At 47.6% G+C, this 19554-nt stretch overlaps 1 protein-coding gene across 1 annotated transcript in view; it reads left to right on the plus strand.

Annotated features, from left to right (window-relative positions):
* Positions 1-649: 649 nt before the first annotated feature.
* POLA1 (DNA polymerase alpha 1, catalytic subunit) overlaps positions 650-19554 on the plus strand; it is a 353817-nt gene continuing 334912 nt past the window's right edge. The window contains exons 1-2 of the mRNA XM_077807202.1: positions 650-699; positions 17697-17821. Of these exons, the coding sequence (XP_077663328.1) occupies positions 672-699; positions 17697-17821 (153 nt within the window). The 5' untranslated portion in view covers positions 650-671. The remainder of the gene's footprint in view (positions 700-17696; positions 17822-19554) is intronic.

A 19554-nucleotide genomic window follows, 5' to 3' on the forward strand; every position in this document is an offset into this window, starting at 1 on the left:
GAAGACTTCATTTTCTATCCATACACCGAGTGAGCTGTGAAATGTTAGTTTTACTGTGTACACACGTTTATTATTCTATGACTATAGCACCTAAGAGCCCTACCCAGGGGCCAGCAGGGCACGTGCATCCCTCTGGGCTAGGTGCGGGCTGCAGCAAATAGCAATGCTGGGTCGAAATAGCTCTTTTCTGAAGCCTCCAGCATGAGTTTACAAATTGCAAATTATTTCCCCGGAGCCAGGACGAGGAGAAAGCCCCATAGCTGTGTCCTTTCACTCCCTTCCCCGGACACAAAAGGCCTCCCCCGGAACTCAGTGACGACCGCCCCCCGGGAACGCCTGTCCATAAATAGCAACCCTCTCGCCGCTGGCGCTAAGCCTGGGCGCAGCAACCACCCACCTCTCCCCATGAGGCATCCGCCCGCGCCTCTCTCCTCCAGAGCCGCAGCCACAAACACATAGATTACTCGCAACACCCAGTGCGCCCGCGCGCAGCTGCGGCTCCTCCCCTCGACCTGCACAAGAGGGTGGAACAGGGCGAAGGGGCGGGCTGCAGAAAGACGGGACTCGCCGCGGCTTTTGATTGGCTGGCCGGCCGGCCGGGGCGCCTGGGTCGCCTCTCTCGCGCCACTTTCGGGCGCGTTGGCGCGAGCGGAGGGTGCGTGGTCTGGGCCATGGCGGAGAGCGAGAGCCGGCGCGGCGGTGAGAGGCGGGCGGGGCTGTGCGACTCCTGCAGGGGGGCTCGCGCAGCCGGGGGGCAGGGTCTGCATGGCGGCGGTGCAGGGTGTTGTATTTGGGCTTCCTTTGAGCTTGTCTCCTGAGTTCCTGGGCGGGGGTGGCCGTGCTGCAGGGTCTGGGTGGGGCAGCTGGGAGTGGCCGCTTTTGGTTTTTTTTTTGGTGGGGGGGGGACACATACTTCATTGGTGTCTCCAAGATTCTCCTTGGAAGATGACAGGGAGGGTGTGTTGAAATCGAGTCTGTCCTAAAAAAATAAACACACCGGCGTGTTAAAAGAAGCTAGTGCTGACACTGGTCTCCGTCGTCCTGCTGAATTTGTGGTTTTGCATCACTTTTTTGTTTGGTTTGGGGTTTTTTTGGGAGAATGTTTTTTTTTTTTTTTTTTTTTTCCGGGCTGGGTTTTAAGCTCCTACATAGAGGTAAATGTCTATACCCGAAATGCTGTCAAGTGCATGGAGTAAACACAGGGAGGAGAGAACTGTAATCCTTTTTCATTTTAAAGAAACCTGCTGTTTCATGAAATCATAGGCATGATTTTCATCGACACTATCAGACGTGTACTCCTTCCCCCCACTCCATCCCACAAGATGTCATTGTTTTTAGGACAGTTGTCTGTACTTGATAGGTTGTGACTTTCCTCATTATCATCACTGTTTTGAGCCCTGAATTTCTTCACCCTCTAAATCTAGTAAAATCAAAATTGGGGTACAGAGAAATTGTATTCAGTTTGCTTAGAGTGAAAATACCTCGTATATGCAAAAAAAGTTTAATTCTGTGTATTTTACGTAAATATTTTTTGAATGGCTGTTGTGGCTTAACAATAACTAAAAACCACTACTATTTATATTATAAAAGGAGTACTTGTGGCACCTTAGAGACTTGCCAATTTATTTGAGCATAAGCTTTCGTGAGCTACAGCTCACTTCGTCGGATGCCTCCGATGAAGTGAGCTGTAGCTCACAAAAGCTTATGCTCAAATAAATTGGTTAGTCTCTAAGGTGCCACAAGTCCTCCTTTTCTTTTTGCGAATACAGACTGACATGGCCGCTACTCTGAAACCTATTTATATTATAGCGCTTAAGAGCCCTAATCATAGATCAGGTCCCAATTGTTCCAGGTGCTATATAAACATGGAACAAAAAGATGGTCCCTCCCCTAAACAGTTTACAGACTAGTATAAGATAATGGACAATATGTGGATACAGACAGACTGGGGGTACCAAGAGAGAGTGACAGTATTGGTTAGCATGATGGGCAATGGCCTCAACATAATAGCAACCTAACCATTATCAAGTTTTTATTTTGGTAGGTATCACAGCAAAGGAGAGTTTTAAGAAGGATAATGTGCTAGTTTTGCAAATGTTTATGGGTAGCTTCTCCTAAGCATGAGGAGCAGCATAGAAGAAAGCATGATGTTGCTTGATCAAAAATTTAACAAGTGGGCAATGGAGGCTGGCATCGTGGGCGCATTGGAGGCGGGAGTCGACAGCTTGATAGTGAGGGAAAGATGATAGGTAGAGTGGGGACAAATAACTTATGTTTGATGCAATAGAGAAAGAGGAGCCAGTGGTTGGGTGCAACAAGAGTGGTGACATGGTCAAAGTTAGGAAAATAATCTTTGCAGCAGTCTTCTGAATGGTTATAATTAGGGCCCTACCAATTCACTGTCCATTTTGGTCAGTTTCACGGTCATAGGATTTTAAAAATTGTCAATTTCATGGTTTCAGATGTTTATAGCTGAAATTTCAGGGTGTTGTAACCTTGAGGATCCCAATCTAAAAAAGTGTTGGGGTTGGGAGTCGTAAGGCTATTGTAGGGGGGATCATGGGTTTGCCTTCCTTACTTCTGTGCTGCTGCTGTCGGGTGCTGCTTTCAGAACTGGACCGCAATGGCCAAGCTTTAAAGTCCGCACCACCGCCAACAGCAGTGTATTGGGGGGTGGATTACCATACATTTTGGTTTTCCCGGCAGCCTCCCACACGGGCTGGGGCGGCTGACAGCCACCCTCTCTTCTACTCTGCCTTCAGAACTCTGCTCCTAGCCAGCAGCCATGGGGGACGCATTTTCTCCCATGATGCTGCAGCATTGCCCCACCCCCTGCCAAAGAAATCCAAGACCTGCTCAAGGGGAACCCAAATACAACACCTCCATATAGACCATGCCCCCCTCCCCCCATTTTTGATGTCTGTGCTGGTCTTCTCTTTCTGTAGCTTCACAGAGGCAGAGCAGCATTTTGATGCTGCTGCTGGCCATGCCCCCTCAGCCCTCCCGCTCATGGGCGGACAAATTATTCCAAAGCTGTAAAAACTTGTATCAGTATTATAACAAATACTTCAGAGGCAACTGACCAACTATGTTCAGTGGACCAAAAAAAGAGGGGGGAAGGTCACACGGTAAAGATACTACTCAGTATCAGACATATTGGCTCATAGCCATTCAGGTTGGGTAGCACTGTGGGAGATGCTATGAATTTGATAGGGCCCTAGATATAAGCAGGGCAAGATTGTGCAACGAGCTTTTTGAAGGTGTACCACTGGGTCTGCATGAGCCCCATTAAAGTTAGTGGGGGTTAACCTCTGTTGATCTTTTTGTGGGATCTGGACCTCAATGATAGTTCTTTGCGAACAGTAACTGACAATGTGCTACTTTATTACCTAACTATTTTGGTTTAGAACAGGTCTTTACATTTTTATCAGTTGTGCTGGCTAAAAGAATAAATCTGTTAGTCTGACATTAACATGGGGGCAGGTCTACATTAGAAGTACTACACTGGTATAGCTGCACTGATGCAGCTATGCTGCTGTAATGTGTCTGGTGAAGATACTCTATGCTGACAGGAGAGCACTCTCCCGTCAGCATAATTACTTCACCTCCGCAAGAGGCGAGAGCTATGTTGGTGGGACACCCACTAGTGTCCGATCATCAGCCATTGGAGATATTTGCTACTAGCAGTCACAGATGAGCTACATGCCATTGTAGGCAGTCTCATCATACCATCCCCTCCATAAAGTTATCAAGCTCAGTCTTGAAGCCGGTTAGGTTTTTTGCCCCCACTGCTCCCCTTGGAAGGCGTCAAGGTTCCTTCCCCACTCTGAACTCTATGGTACAGATGTGGGGACCTGCATGAAAAACCCCCTAAACTTATTCTTACCAGCTTAGGTTAAAAACTTTGCCTTGTCCTTGAATCCTATGCTGCCACCACCAAGCATGTTAAACAAAGAACAGGGAAAGAGCCCACTTGGAGACGTCTTCCCCCAAAATATTCCCCCAAGCCTTACATCCCCTTTCCTGGGGAAGGCATGATAAAAATCCTCACCAATTTGCATAGGTGAACACAAACCCAAATCTTGTCAAAGTTTGACTCAGACTCACAATTTATCAGACCACTCTGTTTTATTAGCAAAGCTGCTCTGCTAATACATTTAGAAGTGAGCCCCCCGAGTGGGGCTTGTATCTCTTAATTTATACAGTTTTTTGGAGAACAAGTTACAGAGAAGTTACAGACAAAAGAAGAAAAAGATTTTAGTCACCACCCTTTGAGATCCCTGAGACCAGTCACGTATCTTCAATTACCTGCTACCCTTAACAATCTCCTTTAGCAGCTTCCAGTTAACTTAACTAATTGCCCTTCACACCTTCCATTCTGATGCCTGCTTCTTAGACGTGCTGGCTCTATCTTAATTGCTTCTCCATTCAAAAGCTAACTGTCCCTAAGTGTGCTCCCTCAGATACTTTGTAACATGTTTTGGCATGCCCTCTCATATACAATGTATCCAGCATGTCCCCTTATACAACATTATACTTACTTCCACAATCCCCCCTTTTGGTCAAGGCTACGCCCATGACCAATGACTTACTGGATTCCATACATCAATCGTTCTTTTTCATTACTTTCACTGGTGACATTTAACAACATTAGATTAGCACTCTGGTTAGCAGTAACCTGATGGATGGTGTGTCTTATGCAGTTTTGGATACAACAAGAAATCAATTGAAAACACACGAAGATTATTAGAATTCCAAATAGGATAGTCAGGATTCCTTGAAACAACCAGTTTCCCAGACTAGAGAAATTGAATAAGTTACTTATCCATTTCCACAAGGAACTTGGTTCTTCATGGGGAAGGTATGCAATTTGCTCCAGATGGCTAGCACGATTTATTACCTCATTAGTATTATCAGGTATGTATACACAGCATTCTGTTCCAGTTAGAGCACAGGTCCCTCCTTTGGCTGCCAGTATATCTAATGCCTGACGGTTTTGGAGGGCCACTTGTCGGACCGCTCCTGCTTCTTTGGCTAGAGCTTTTAAGCTCTCTCCTGTTTCATTGGCCGTGATCTCAACCACCGCTTGTAACCTTAAAAGCCTTTTTGCATGGTGGATTACCCCCCCTACTGGGACTAAAGAAATGGCAACAGCTTCTTCCCAAGTTAGGGGGCTTATGTTATCCACATACCATTTAGCATCTGGCAAGTCCCTCCTTTTTCGCCTGAAATTACAGAGACGATTTTGTGGGAGGGATTGAAGCACCCGGAATTGTGGGAAAAGCTGAGCAGGTTAACAGATACCTGACCAATTTGCTGGTAACACAGTGTAAGCATTTTCCCCACAAACCCAATGATGTCCCATTAAAGCTGGGAAGGGTTGACTGCAACCCTTTGACATGTAAGAATTTACGAAGGAGGAATAGTATCCCCCAAAGAGCACAGGATGATTTTCACTGGGAGAAGAGGTAGCATTCACATGACATTTGTAGATGGTGCTGTTTTTCTCAGGGAGGCTGTAGGAGGAGCAAGAGATTGAATCTTTGGTTTGGTCCCAGGTTGAGAGGAAGTTTATCTTTCCATACCCGGTTCGCCATTCTCCAACCTTGTTTGAATAGTCCCATACACCATGGGACACGATGTATTGGAGACAGCTGCTCCTCCCTAGATTCAGCCCTGTCCCATTACACACCCAGCACCAGTGGCCCTTTCCTTTCACCACACTTATAAGTTTAGGAACATATGTTTTTCCCAGCCCCCAAGTGTCATTTTCCTTCCATGTCCTTTTAAGTGGATAGGGTTCTCCAGCAAGCTCTGAGGAATTCAAAGGGATTGCCATGGTGGGGATACTAGCTTGTGAGTGAGCTGGGATGTGGCTGCAGACCCAGCAATTAGAAATATTCAGGATCTGAGCTATCTGCACCTGTTGTTGGATGAAAGAATTGTCACTGTCACTCTGGATTCCCCAGACCTTCAGGACACAGTAGCTGAGGATTAAGCTTCTCAAAGGACACATGTTGGAAGCAGGACCCTTTCTGGTTCTGACAACCCCTTTCGAGGGAACCGCAGTCACGGTTTTACGTCCACCAGGCAGCAGGCGCTAGGCTCACTACTGCTTCTTGTTTGTTGGGTCCTGCTGTCTGTTTACCCTCTGCTTCTGGCAACCCTTACGAGAGCGCAGATTGTAAGGTATTGCAGGCTCTTCCTCTTTGTCTTCTGGGGTTGAAGCTGGTTCTGCGTGGTCTTGCAGAGGTGCTTGGTCCCCTTGAGGTGGCGCTGGCTTACACTGTGAGGCGTGGATCCATGCAGCGATGCCGGATAATTTCACTGCTGTCTGGGTGGTGAGCAGTACCTGGTATGGACCCTTCCACCAGGGTTCCAAGGCGTGCTTCCGAAGGTGGTGCCGCAGGTAGACCCAATCACCAGGCTCAAGAGTGTGACAGGCAGCAGAGGTGGGTTCCGTCGGCCAAGCTGCTCGCACCTGCGAATGGAAGGAGCTCACAGCTTGCATTAACCCTTTGCAGTACTGGAGGAGCGTGCTGTGAGTTAGGTTTAGGTCTGGGGCTGGGGTAATAGTAGCCATTGTTCGCGTAGGGCGTCCCATGATGATTTCAAATGGACTCAATTTGTGTCTCTGGGATGGGGATGACTGAATTTCCATAAGGGCCAGTGGTGAAGCCGCTGGCCAGTTTAACCCTGTGGAACTACAGATTTTTGCCAGCTTATTTTTAAGCACACCATTTCGCCTTTCAACTGCCCCTGCACTCTGTGGATGGTAAGGGCAGTGCAACAGGTGGGTGACATGTAATACCTGGTTTAGATGTTGAACAATTTTTCCAGTAAAATGTGTTCCCCGGTCACTAGACAAAGTGGCAGGAATTCTCTTGGTAGGGATAATGTGGTTTAATAGACATTTTGCAACGGACAATGAATCAGCTTTGCGACAGGGAAAGGCTTCAATCCAACCCAAAACCAGACATATTATAACTAAAATGAATTCATATTTCTGACACTTTGGCATTTGTACAAAATCAAGTTGCCAGTGTAGGAAAGGTGCTTGAGGCAAACCCCGGAACCCTTGTGTTACTTTTACAGATTTGCCTACATTGTGGCTTTGACAAGTAACACAAGCGGCACAGTGGCGGGTTGCAAAGGAGCTGAAATGGGGAGCCCACCACCCCGCCTTACTCATAGCAGAGGCCATCCCCTCCTTGCCGACATGCGAAACACCATGTAGCAGGGCGGCTAGGGACAGGTAGAGTGAGAGGGGGGCTACAAAGGTACCGGTGGGTGATCGCCAAAAGGAATGAGAATGCAAAGAGCAACCCAAAGCACTCCAGGAGTCTTTCTCTGTTTCTGGGGCAGAATCCTGGAGCTGAGCAAGATGAGACAGGGATGGTGGCGTTACAGAGACAGAGAGGGGACCAAGAAACGCTTCTGGTGAAGGTTTTATAGTGGCGGCATGTTTTGCAGCAGCATCAGCAAGTGCATTACCTTTTGCCACCTCAGTGTCTGCCGCTGAGTGGCCAGTACACTTAACAAGTGCCAAGGTAGACGGTAGTAAAACTACATACAGGAGGGCGGCAATGTAGGGGCCATTCTTGATAGGGGTACCAGTAGAGGTAAGAAAACCTCGAGCCTGCCAGAGGGTGCCAAAGTCATGCACAACCCCAAAGGCATACCGAGAATCAGTAAAAATAGTGGCAGAGAGCCCCTCGGCTAGAAAGCAGGCATGGGTTAGAGCAATCAGTTCAGCCACCTGGGCAGAGGTCACAGAGGGTAAGGGCGCAGCTTCTATGGTCTCAGAGAGAGAGACCACAGCATACCCTGCAAGAAGGTGGCCTTGGTCATTTCTATAACAGGACCCATCAGTGAATAATACCAGGTCAGAGTTAGGGAGAGGTACATCTGAAAGGTCGGGGCGTGGGACAGTGATAGCGGAGACAGTTGCAAGGCAGTCATGGGGTTCACCATCACTAGGTAAAGGAAGGAGGGTAGCAGGATTTAACCGGGAGCAGCGCTTAATAGTGATATGTGAGGTTGAAAGCAGCAAAAGTTCATACCTAGTGAGGCGAGCAGAGGAGAGGTGAGCAGTGTTGCGTTGCAGAAGGAGAGTTTCCACAGAATGGGGAACCATGAGAGTGAGAGGAGAGCGGAGGACAAGGGACTCAGACATCTCGACCAGGCGCGCTGCAGCAGCTACAGCGCGTAGGCAAGGGGGTAACCCTGGGCTACAGGGCCCAAGGTTGCAGAAAAATAAACCACCGGGCGATTTCTGTCACCGTGCTCCTGAGTAAGAACCCCGAGGGCACAAGCAGATTGTTCGTGACAGAAAAGGGTAAAAGGCTTGTCATAGTTAGGTAACCCTAAGGCAGGGGCAGAGGCTAAATTCTGCTTAAGGGAGATGAAAGCAGCATTTGCTTCAAGTGGCCATGGCATGGGGTTAGGTACAGAGGATCGAGTGAGTTCTTGGAGTGGTTTAGTCAGAGAAGCATATTGGGGAATCCATTGCCTACAGAACCCTGTCATACCTAAGAATTTTCTGACCTGGTGTGGAGAGCAAGGCTGGGGAAAGCTAAGGATGGCTTGTACCCGGGCTGGATAGAGTGTACGGGAGCCCTGGGAGAGAAGGAAGCCTAGGTATGTGACAGAGGTTTCGCAGAGCTGCAATTTTGTGCGAGAAGCCTTATGACCCTTGTTTGCTAAAGCTGTGAGAAGTGTTAGTGAATCAGTTCCTGAGGCAGACAGAGAGGGGGAGCACAGGAGTAAGTCGTTCACATATTGGATCAGTGTGGATCGTGATGGGAAAACCAGATCAGCGAGATCCCTGGCTAGGGCTTGAGAAAAATAGGATGGACTCTCTGTATACCCCTGGGGAAGGGTAGTCCATGTATATTGCTGACCCTTGTAGGAGAAGGCAAAGAGATACTGGGATTCAGAGTGAACTGGGACAGAGAAGAAAGTGGAGCACAAATCTACAACAGTAAAGTGGGTTGCATTTGGAGGAATAGACGCTAGTATTGTAGCAGGGTTAGGAACCACTGGAAAAGAAGGTCTGACAATACGGTTAATAGCTCAAAGGTCTTGAACAAATCGCCACGATTTGCCATCAGCCTTTTGAACTGGGAGGATAGGGGTGTTACAGGGGCTGGAACAAGGGACAATAATTCCTTGTTCTTTTAATGCAGATATAACTGGAGCAATCCCAGCCTCTGCCTCAGAATTCAAAGGATACTAAGACAGGCGAGGCAGAGGTTTGGAATTGTCTACAGTAATCCGAACTGGGTCAGTATTTAGTCGGCCCACTTCAGATGGGTGAGATGGCCATAGGGAGGAAGGAACCTGAGAGATTAGGTGCTCTAGGGACAGAGTTAAGGGACAGCAAGGGACCGGAGTGGAGAGGGAAGTTTCAGACAGCAGGGAGGCTACAGAATCTCATACGGAAGACTGAGGGATTTGCAGATAGACATCATCTGGGGAGCAGTAAATAGAACAGTCAAGTTTGCATAGCAAGTCCCGTCCCAGAAGGTTTGCAGGGGTGGAATCAGAGAGAAGGAATGCATGCCCCTCAGAGAGGGGACCGACCTGAACAGACAAAGGTTTTGAGAGGGGAAAAGAGGTAGGGATCCCTGTAATGCCAACAGCAGACACAGATTTTCCAGATCGGGGAACCTCAGGCAAGTCAGTGGTGCGGACTGTAGACAGAAGCTTCAGTATCAACAAGGAAAGGGAGAGAGAGATCATTTACAGTCAGGACACATTCTCCAGTAGGGGACAGAGGTAATAAGGGAGCTAAAACTTTGTGAGGTTCCCCAGCATCCCGTCATTGTTGGGGTGAAAAATAGGGTTGGGGATCAGCTGGAGGAACCAGCGGGGGGTTCACTTGATTTCCCATGCAATTATTAGGTCGTCTTGGACACTCTTTTTTTTCCAGTGTCCAGGCTGTTTACAGTAGTTACAAACCCCAGTTAATCCAGCCCCCCGCCCCCTTCCGCAACCCCGTCCCTGTCCCCGGTGTGGTCTGCTTAGTCCTGAATAATGCTGTATCTGCAGAGCCATTAACTTTTGGGAGGACTGCTCCTCCTTTCCTTTTTAAAGTGCGGTGGCAATGCTCTGCTACTGCCAGCAATTTGTCCATGGTTTCAGTCTCCCATCCCACACTTATTCGTTTTAACATGCTTCCTGTGGCAGGGAGAAGACCATCAACAAATGCATGTGCCAAGGCCCCCTCCCCATTTACATCGGGCTCTTGTATTCCTGAATGTTGTAGGAAAATATCAGTTAGCCGGGACCTATAGTCACCTGGGCTTTCTCCTTGCCCTTGCTTACAGCAACGTATTGCTGTCCAGTTTGTTTTAGGAGACCACACTTTGGGAATGGCTTGATGCAGGCGCTTCCAAAGAGCCATACACCCGTCTCTGTATGCCGAATCTGGGCCAGTACTTTTTATGGTTGAGTGGCGTGCCTCAGCTGGCCAGTCTGCAGCAGCCAATCATTTTTCATAACTGGCAGGAGCTAACAATTTACACAGTTGGAGGAGATCTGTCTCAGAGAGTTCATAGGTTTCACAGATTAACAGAAACTCCTCAGCAAATTTGACAGAGTTTTCCTGTGGTTTGGGAAAACTTTTAACTATAGATAAAAGTTCCGTACGAGTCCAGGGTTTATAATCCCATATGGACTCACTTTCTCCCATCTCTCATGGCTCCCAGATTCTCACACACACCACGGGGAAGACGGATAGACACAAAGACAAGACAGTCCTCAAACCAGTTAAAGCACAAAAATAATAATTACCTGAGACGTCTGATTCCAGAAGCTGGATCCAAAGACCCCTACCCGAACAGAGTGGGAACCAACAAGTTCAATGGCGTAGACTGCGCTGCTGCTGTGTACCTTTCTGTCTTGTGGAGGATCGCTTGGACTAAGCGTCCAGGCGCCGGCTGCCACGATCGTCCTGCAAGGCAGTCAGGGATCACACAGCCTCAGTGAAGCCGCTTGCCATCTCGGTGGGACCTCCAAATTGTCAAAGTTTGACTCAGACTCACAATTTATCAGACTACTCTGTTTTATTAGCAAAGCTGCTCTGCTAATACATTTAGAAGTGAGCCCCCCGAGTGGGGCTTGTGTCTTTTAATTTATACAGTTTTTTGGAGAACAAGTTACAGAGAAGTTACAGACAGAAGAAGAAGAAGATTTTAGTCACCACCCTTCGAGATCCCTGAGACCAGTCACGTATCTTCAATTACCTGCCACCCTTAACAATCAAAAGTAAAAGAATCACCTCTGTAAAATCAGGATGGTAAATACCTTACAGGGTAATCAGATTCAAAACGTAGAGAATCCCTCTAGGCAAAACCTTAAGTTACAAGAAGACACAAAAACAGGAATATACATTCCACCCAGCACAGCTATTTTACCAGTCATTAAACAAAAGGAAATCTAACGCATTTCTAGCTAGATTACTAACTAACTAACAGAAGTTCTGAGACTGCATTCCTGATCTGTTCCCGGCAAAAACATCACACAGACAGACCCTTTGTTCCCCCCCTCCCCACCTCCAGATTTGAAAGTATCTTGTCTCCCCATTGGTCATTTTGATCAGGTGCCAGAGAGGTTATCTTAGCTTCTTAACCCTTTACAAGTGAAAGGGTTTTGCCTCTGGCCAGGAGGGATTTTATAGCACTGTATTCAGAAAGGTGGTTACCCTTCCCTTTATTTTTATGACAGAAGGCTGTTCCAGAGCTTCACTCCTCTGATGGTTAGAAACATTTGTCTAATTTCAAGTCTAAACTTGATGTCCAGTTTATGTCTATTTGTTCTTGTGTCCACATTGGCGCTTAACTTAAATAACTCCTCTCCCTCCCTCGTGCTTATCCCTCTGATTTATTTATAAAGAGCAATCATATCTCCTCTCAGTCTTCTTTTGGCTGGCTAAATTCTTGGCATCTCCTTTCATAAGACAGATTTTCCATTCCTCTGATCATTCTAGTAGCCCATGTCTGCACCTGTTCCAGTTTGAATTAATCTTTCTTAAACATGGAAGACTAGAATTGCACACAGTATTCAAGATGAGATCTCACCAGTGTGTTGTATAATGGTACTAACACTTCTACGTCTCTGCTGAAAATACCCTGCCTGATGCATTCAAGCACTGGTTGTCAGTGAAATAAAAGCATAAAGAAGGAAGTTAGATGTCTAAAATAACCTTCCTTTCCAAATCATGGATAGTGACAGCTGATGCACCCCTAAAGGAAGTTGGGTGGCAGCTTAACAATTGTCACCTTTCCCTTCCTGAGTCTACTATAGGTGCATTATTACCACAATCTACCTATTCTGCAGCTCAGCAGCTCCCACAATCCTTGATGTCTGAGCTACTCTCCTCACTCAGCAGCTTCATGGCGCCGGATCAGCATTTTGGCGCCACTGCTTTGTCCATGCCTCTTCTGTGCCCACTTGCAGCCAGATTCTCTCCCTCCACAGCAGCGTGTGGATGGCAGTTCTGTTGCACCCACCTATCTTCTACCTTCAGTGTGGTTTTTTTTTGGGGGGGGGGGCAATGATGAGCCGTGGTCTCACACTAGCCCTTTCCTTCTCACTGGGTTGGTTTTTAGTCAGATGACTGAACCCACCTGGAACCTTCCTGCTGGCTCCTTTGCACCCTTTTGGTATGGCTGAGCAGTCTAAAAAGCACTGAACAAAATCTAAACAGTGCTCTGTCTATGAGACAGCCTTCCTGGCCTTGGCAGATGATGAGATGTGCTCAGCCTTCGGTCCCTAACTCTGTTAGGTCCCAGGGCCATGAGTCGGGCAGACAGGTGGGATCCCCTGCTCACCAGAGCAGCTGCAAGTCCACCGGGAGGAAAATAGACCAGGAGTTCCTGAGCAGAGCAGGGAGAGACTCCAAAGAGAAGGAATACCCCATGTTGTTCATTGTTCAAAAGCATACGGGAGGAATCCAAGCCATAGACTCAAATGATTCAACAAGTGGATGAAGAAAACAAAGTTTCAGATGGAGACCCTGACCTCTGTGGTGTCATGCCTGTCCAAGGAGGATTTTCTGACTTCAGTGGATCTGGCAGACGTGTACTATAATGGTCCCTCGCTCTCCAGTGGGGAGGGAGGTCACTCTGCCTCACTGTATTGGGCGGTAACTCTCGGGCTTGGGTCACGCTGGCGGGGCCGAGCCATAAGCCGTCTATAGTTCTGTGGCCTATAGAAGCAAACAAGCAATAACAGTCTGGGGCACTTGTCCCCACCCTCAGTTGGGGCAGAACACTGAGTAGTTTTTAGCATGTAGCCCCTCAACTGAGGCTGGCAGTACTTAATAATCTAAAACTCTGGCCCTTTGAGTGAGGCAAAGCTAGGGCAGGCTGTAGCTTCAGGCTCCTGGCTAAGGCAACCAGCAAACATACACAGTCTGGGGCCTCAAGCCCTTTGGGCAGGGCCGAGCAGGGAGGAGGCTGTAACCAATGTTCCCTCTAATTTTTTCAATCCATGCAGAGAATGCATTTTGTTATGTGCAGCACCAGTACTGAGGTAATGTGTGGATGTGTGCCACCAGTAAAAACAAAAAACGTATATATAATTCTTTAAAAAGTTACCATAGGTATGGCCAATGGTACATGTAAAAGGGGCTGTAAAGATTTCCTGGAATCTGACATTTTAGGACCAGATCCTCAGCTGGTGTACAGCAGCCACGAAGTCACTGGAACTTCTTCGATTTACATTATCTGAGGATTTGGTTCTTCAAGTGTATCATATTAGAACGGCTTCCTTATCACTATTGCAAACACATAGACTGAAGTCTTATGCATATAAGAGGCTTTTCTGAAGGGCAGAAAACAATGAAATCCTATAATGTGCTATCATATTTCAGGTTGCAGTTCCCTTTCCTCAGAATTTAATCTGGTGGCTGGCAGTGCACAGCTGAACCTAAACTGAGATTCCGCACCCAAATGAAATGAAAACTCCATGGTATCTTGAAGGTATTTTTCTTTGGCTAAAGGTAGTAAAGTGTGGCATTTCACGGTCTTGTATCAATCTTGGTTTAGGATGTGGATCAGGCTCAATAAGGTGTATATTTCTGGCAGATAAAATACTGCTTATCTCCATAAATCTTGTGTAAACAGAGGCATTGCAGAACAAAGAACACACATTTAATTGCTGTAACAAGATCTCCCTAAAAAAAAAAGGGGGGGGGAGGCTGGGGCCGAGGGAGAGAAACGCCTGTCGTGCTGCAGCCCGGGCTGGGGCTGGGGCTGTGGGAGAGAGGTGCCTCTCCTGCACTCCCCAAGCTCCCTCAAACCCCCATCACCACCCCCCACCTCACCCCACTGCCCTCACCCACCCTCCCTGCACATTCTCCATGCTCACCTGTGTGCGTGGCCCTTGATGGCTCTTGTGCGGCTGAGCAGGCATGCACCTTAGAGGGAGCACAGGCTGTAGGCTAAGCCTCCTGGCTCAGGTAGGGATGAGCACCCACACAGTCTAGGGGCTCAGGAAGGCGGGCGGCACCAACCGAGTCTAGCATCCTAGCTTGACGGACAGTAGACGTACATAGCCCTCCATGGTGGGGAGTCTGCCACCTCGGGTGGCGTGGCAGTGGGACGCGGGCCCACCTGACTCCTCCACATCCCAGCCCAGGGCCCTAGCAGTGGTGGAGTGATGCGCCACTGGGTCAGCAGGGATCCATCCGCAACACACTGACCTAGAAACAGTCAGCAATGAAGCCAGATAATCGTCTGCCCTGGACTACTTACCACACCCTGGGGAGGTAGGATCTCTGGAATCCGCAGTCCTCTGGCTCCTCTGGGTACGAGTGGCAGATGGCAATCCTGGCAACTCTTCTTCTGGGTCCGTCTCCTCTGCAGGATGCTGCAGAGTTCAGATTCAGCTGCTGGGAGCTGTAGCAGAATAGAAGCGTCCATCTCCTTTCATGGCTGCTGCTCACCTGAGCTGTAGAGTCCTCCCTTTATACTTGCTGTCCCATCCTGGCGTGGCGAGCGGGGTCAGTTTGGCTCTGCCGACCAGGGAGTGTAGAGGTCCCTTGCTCTCCTGTCCGGAGGGAGGCCACTCTGCTTCGCTACACATACCTCCACATTTGTCAGCCTTGCTGTCACAGGTTCCTAAGATTTGCTTGTGGCAGGAAGTAACATCAGTACCGGATGCTCTCATTCGGCTTGTCCTCTGCTCTCAGCGTGTTTACAAAGATGTTGTCAGTAATGATAGCCTGACTCAGGTTGCAGGGTATCCACCTGTGCCCCTTCTTGGACAACATTTGATCAGAACGCCATCCCCGGAAATAGCCCAGAGAGCCACATCGCTGACACTGAGTCTCCTATAAGCACCTGGCTTTATCATTGTCAAAAAAATAACACACTTCGGAATGGACATAGATACCTTGATAGCAAGGATCTATCCATCACTAGAAAGGTTCAAGAAGATTCAGAACCTCTTCACGTTGTTTGGGAGCTGCAAGAGGCCTGCTATAGCACTGGGCCTTCAACTACTAGGCCTTCTCCTATCGTGCATAGGGATCACTCCCTGGGTGCAATCATGCATCAGGTGCCTTCAGGCCTTCATCATAAAGGTACAGGACCACTCCTTTGGAACACATGAAGGATCACGTAAGGGTCTCAGCACAGGTGTTCAACTCCTTAAAATGGTGGTCAGCCCAGGGCAATGTACACAAAGGTATACTCATATGCTGCCCAGATCCTCAGGTTCTCATAACCAACTCCAGCCTAGAGAGCTGGGGCTCACACCTTGGGGCCCAAACAGCTCTAGGCATCTAGAGTCTGGAGGAAAGGGCCCACAGCATAAACCTTCTAGAGCTAAAAGCGATCAAGCTGGTGCTGTGAAGGTTCCAGCCCAGCCTAGAGGGGAACACTGTCCTGATTCAGTCAGACAACATGACCACCATCACTTGTGAACAACCAAGGGGAGCAAGGACCCAAGTGATGCATGCAGAAGCAGTGGAAATTATATGGTAGGTAGAGAACTGTCTCTTATTCCTCAGAGCAATTCATGTAAAGGGAGACCCGAACCAAAAGGCAGATTAGCTCAACAACTCTGAGTGGTGCCCGAATTAGGGAGTCTTTGAGTTAATTGTCCAAATGTTCAGCATTCCCTCAACCGATCTATTCATGAACCATATGAATGCAAAGAGACCAAAGTACTTCACCAGGGAGGTAGATCCCAGATCTGGGGGACAGATTGCCTGTTGCACAGATGGCTGCAGGGTCTCCTCTGTGTTTCCACACTTCCCATTACTAGGGAAGGTGGTTGAGAAAATAAAATGAGAACAGATAGCAGTCATATTGATAACTCCACATTGACTGAAGAGACTGGTTTTCAGACTGAAAATAGGACCTCCACTACAACTCCCAAAGAGATGGGACATCCTCTCACAAGGTCGTTTTCATCATCTGGTAGCTAGTTGGCTGCATCTAACAGCCTGGCTATTGAAAGGGAAGTGCTGGTCCCACTGGGTTTGTCTTTCGAAGTCATCAAGACACCGCCTTCATCTAGAAGGGTATCGACATTGAAAATGCATTTTTCCATCTGGGCCAAGTTCTGGTGCTAGGAACACAAATCAAATCTTAGAAATCCCAGCTATTTTGGACTTTCTCCGAAAATGCTTTGACAAAGGTCTCCAGCCCAGCTCCATAGCATGACAGGTATCTGCCCTCAGTAGCACGATGTTTGTGGGATCCCTGGGTTCTCTGGCAGAGCACCCCCAGGTAGCCAAATTCCTCAGAGCACTCTGATTAACCGAGTTAACAGTCAGGCCACTCAACTGATTGTATTGAGAGCTCTGACAAGCCATCCCGTTGAATCACTGACATCAGTGTCAGCATTCTATTTGTCCATCAAAACTGGCTTTCTGATACCCATTATATCTGCCAGGGGAGTGTTGGAGCTGGCAGTCTTTTCTATGCAGGAACCTTACTGTTTGTTCCACAAAGACAAGGTGGTGCTTAGGACTCTGGAATTGTTTGGTCTGAAGGTAAACTCTTCCTTCCATGCTTCCCAACAGGTGGTTCTCTTATTATTCTGTCCAAGGCCACAACATCTTACTGAGAGGGAGTGGCACACCTTAGATCAGTGGTGGGCAACCTGCGGCCTGTCAGGGTAATCCGCTGGTGGGCTGCAAGACAGTTTGTTTACATTGACCATCCACAGGCAAGGCTGCCTGCAGCTCCCAATGACCGCGGTTCGCCATTCCCGGCCAATGGGAGCTGCGGGAAGCACTGGCCGTCTGCCCAGGGCCCTTCAGAGTGGCAGGCGGCGTGCGGCCCCTACTCCCCAGCACTGGAGCACTGGGCAGCACAGCCCCAGGGCCAGGGGACCCCAGCACTGGGAAGCCCCAGCTACCCCAAGTCCCAACCACGCTAGCCCCAGCTGGTTTCCCTTCCTGGAAGAAAAGCAGCCTATCTGGGCTGGGGTCAACTAGCGGCAGGAAGGGAGGGGGCCTGTGGGCGGAGTGTGGGCAGGGCCACAAGGGGCTGTTTGGGCAGGTTCAGTCTTCCCCTGCCTATTGGACACTCCACCCATGTTTTTAATGAATAATCAACAGTGAAATCATTGTTTCTCTAAAACTAATATTAAACAGTTACTGTAGATTAAATGTCTGAAAACAAGAACAATGCGTAGTTGAATTGTACTTCTGATGATTTTAATATTCATTTCAGCTACATCAGACTCTGGAAGTTTTGCAGTGTCACGTTCTCGGCGTGAGAAAAAATCTAAAAAAGGACACCAAGAAGCTCTAGAACTCTTGAAAAAGGCCAAGGCGGGTGAAAAAGTAAAATATGAGGTAAATAGGTCAATCTTTTCTCTTGTTTAGACTTTCTATATAAAAACCTAAGTTGAGTTTTGGGAATATTGATCTTTGTCCTAACCTGTATAAAGCTGATCACTTGCTTCTGGAAATTATGGGGAACATTAGGAAAACAATATTCAGTCAAGACCAACTTGCCTGAAAGGTGTTTTCTTAGTAAAATTTTTCATGAGACAGTAGTTATTTCTGTATTTGCCACTTCTCTGACCCTTGCCATTGGAAATTAAAGAAATTGGTGAGCAACATTTAATTTTCAGTCGTTAAAATGGCTTATTGCTTGAACATAAAGTTTGATCTGCCTTGACAATTATTCTGTAGTGAAAGGCTTGCATTCAGGACTTCAGCATGTATCAATTAAATAGTGGACTAGGAAACAACTTAACTTATGATTTTCAAAGTATTATGCGATCCAAGTGTGGTAATGTTAAGGCACTGCATCTTGGAAGGAAAGGAAAAGTCAATTTATATTGAAGTATTAAACTACTACAAAGTACAGCAAAATGACATATAACTAACCAGATATGCAATCCCAAATAGCCTTTTTTCACCCACCTGGATGTGGACAGAGGTCTGGGATAATCAGACCACTTAAGATGCATGTTCAGCTTAACAGTGCCTTGTTTCTCAGTCCAGGTCTACGCTACATACTCACTTCAGTATAACTATGTCACTCAGGGGTGTGAAAAATCCACACCTCTGAGCGACATAGTTATATTGATCTCAGCGCTGTCCACACAGGAGAGAGCTTCTCCCGCCAACGTAGCTACTGCCTCTTGCAGAGGTGGAGTTATTAAGCCAATTGGAGTCCGCGCTACAGTGGTACAGCTGTGCTGAGGCAAGTTGGTAGTGTAGACCCTCTCTCAGTCATAACTTTTTTTGTTAAATTAAAGTGTTTGCTAATGTTACATTGCAGTTGATATACCTTGTGAAGCTTCCTGGTGGTACCCGGGGTTGTGAGGCACCTCGCTATTAATTCCCTTAGCTGAGGAAGCCTTGTATGTTCCTGCTGTTGGTCAGTTCCCCAGCTCCACGAGCCTTAGGCAACACGCACACTGCCTTCCAGGCCTCTGCCAGTCTCACTGTTTCTTAACAGGTTAAGGGTAGTCACCACTCCAACCCCCGAGTCTCCCACTGCAGCACCTAGCCCCTGATCCACGGGATACTCTCACAATTCCCAGGTCTTATACTCCCAAAGAAACAGTATACATAGCACTTAGATATGTGTATAGTAAAAACAGGAAGAAGGGTTACGTATAAAGTGAAGTCATAAATGCATTCTGGAATCTAGACTTACTTCACTAGATACTGCAGTTTCCACGGTATGCATCTGATGAAGTGAGCTGTAGCTCACGAAAGCTCATGCTCGAATAAATTGGTTAGTCTCTAAGGTGCCACAAGTACTCCTTTTCTTTTAGCTCACATAATCTTTCCAGTGCTTGTCAGCCAACCCAGGCTGTGATCTGTTGGTGTGTGTGGTTTTCTTTCTTTTTTTTTTTTTTTACATGAAGTAAGCTGATGTGTTTGCAGAGTGAGTCCTAGTCTCTACAGTTATAGTCCAGAAATCTCTTGTCTTCACATGTAAACAGGACTCCTTCCTGCTGATTTATTTTTTTCTTGTAAATTTCCTCTCTGTAAAATCTTCAAATCTCTTCATTAGCATTCAGCTCAGACTGTAAATGGGCATCCATTGTGATCCATAGTGTTCAATT

This window comes from Eretmochelys imbricata, chromosome 1 (genome assembly GCF_965152235.1).
Source record: "Eretmochelys imbricata isolate rEreImb1 chromosome 1, rEreImb1.hap1, whole genome shotgun sequence".
Classification (NCBI taxonomy): domain Eukaryota; kingdom Metazoa; phylum Chordata; order Testudines; family Cheloniidae; genus Eretmochelys; species Eretmochelys imbricata.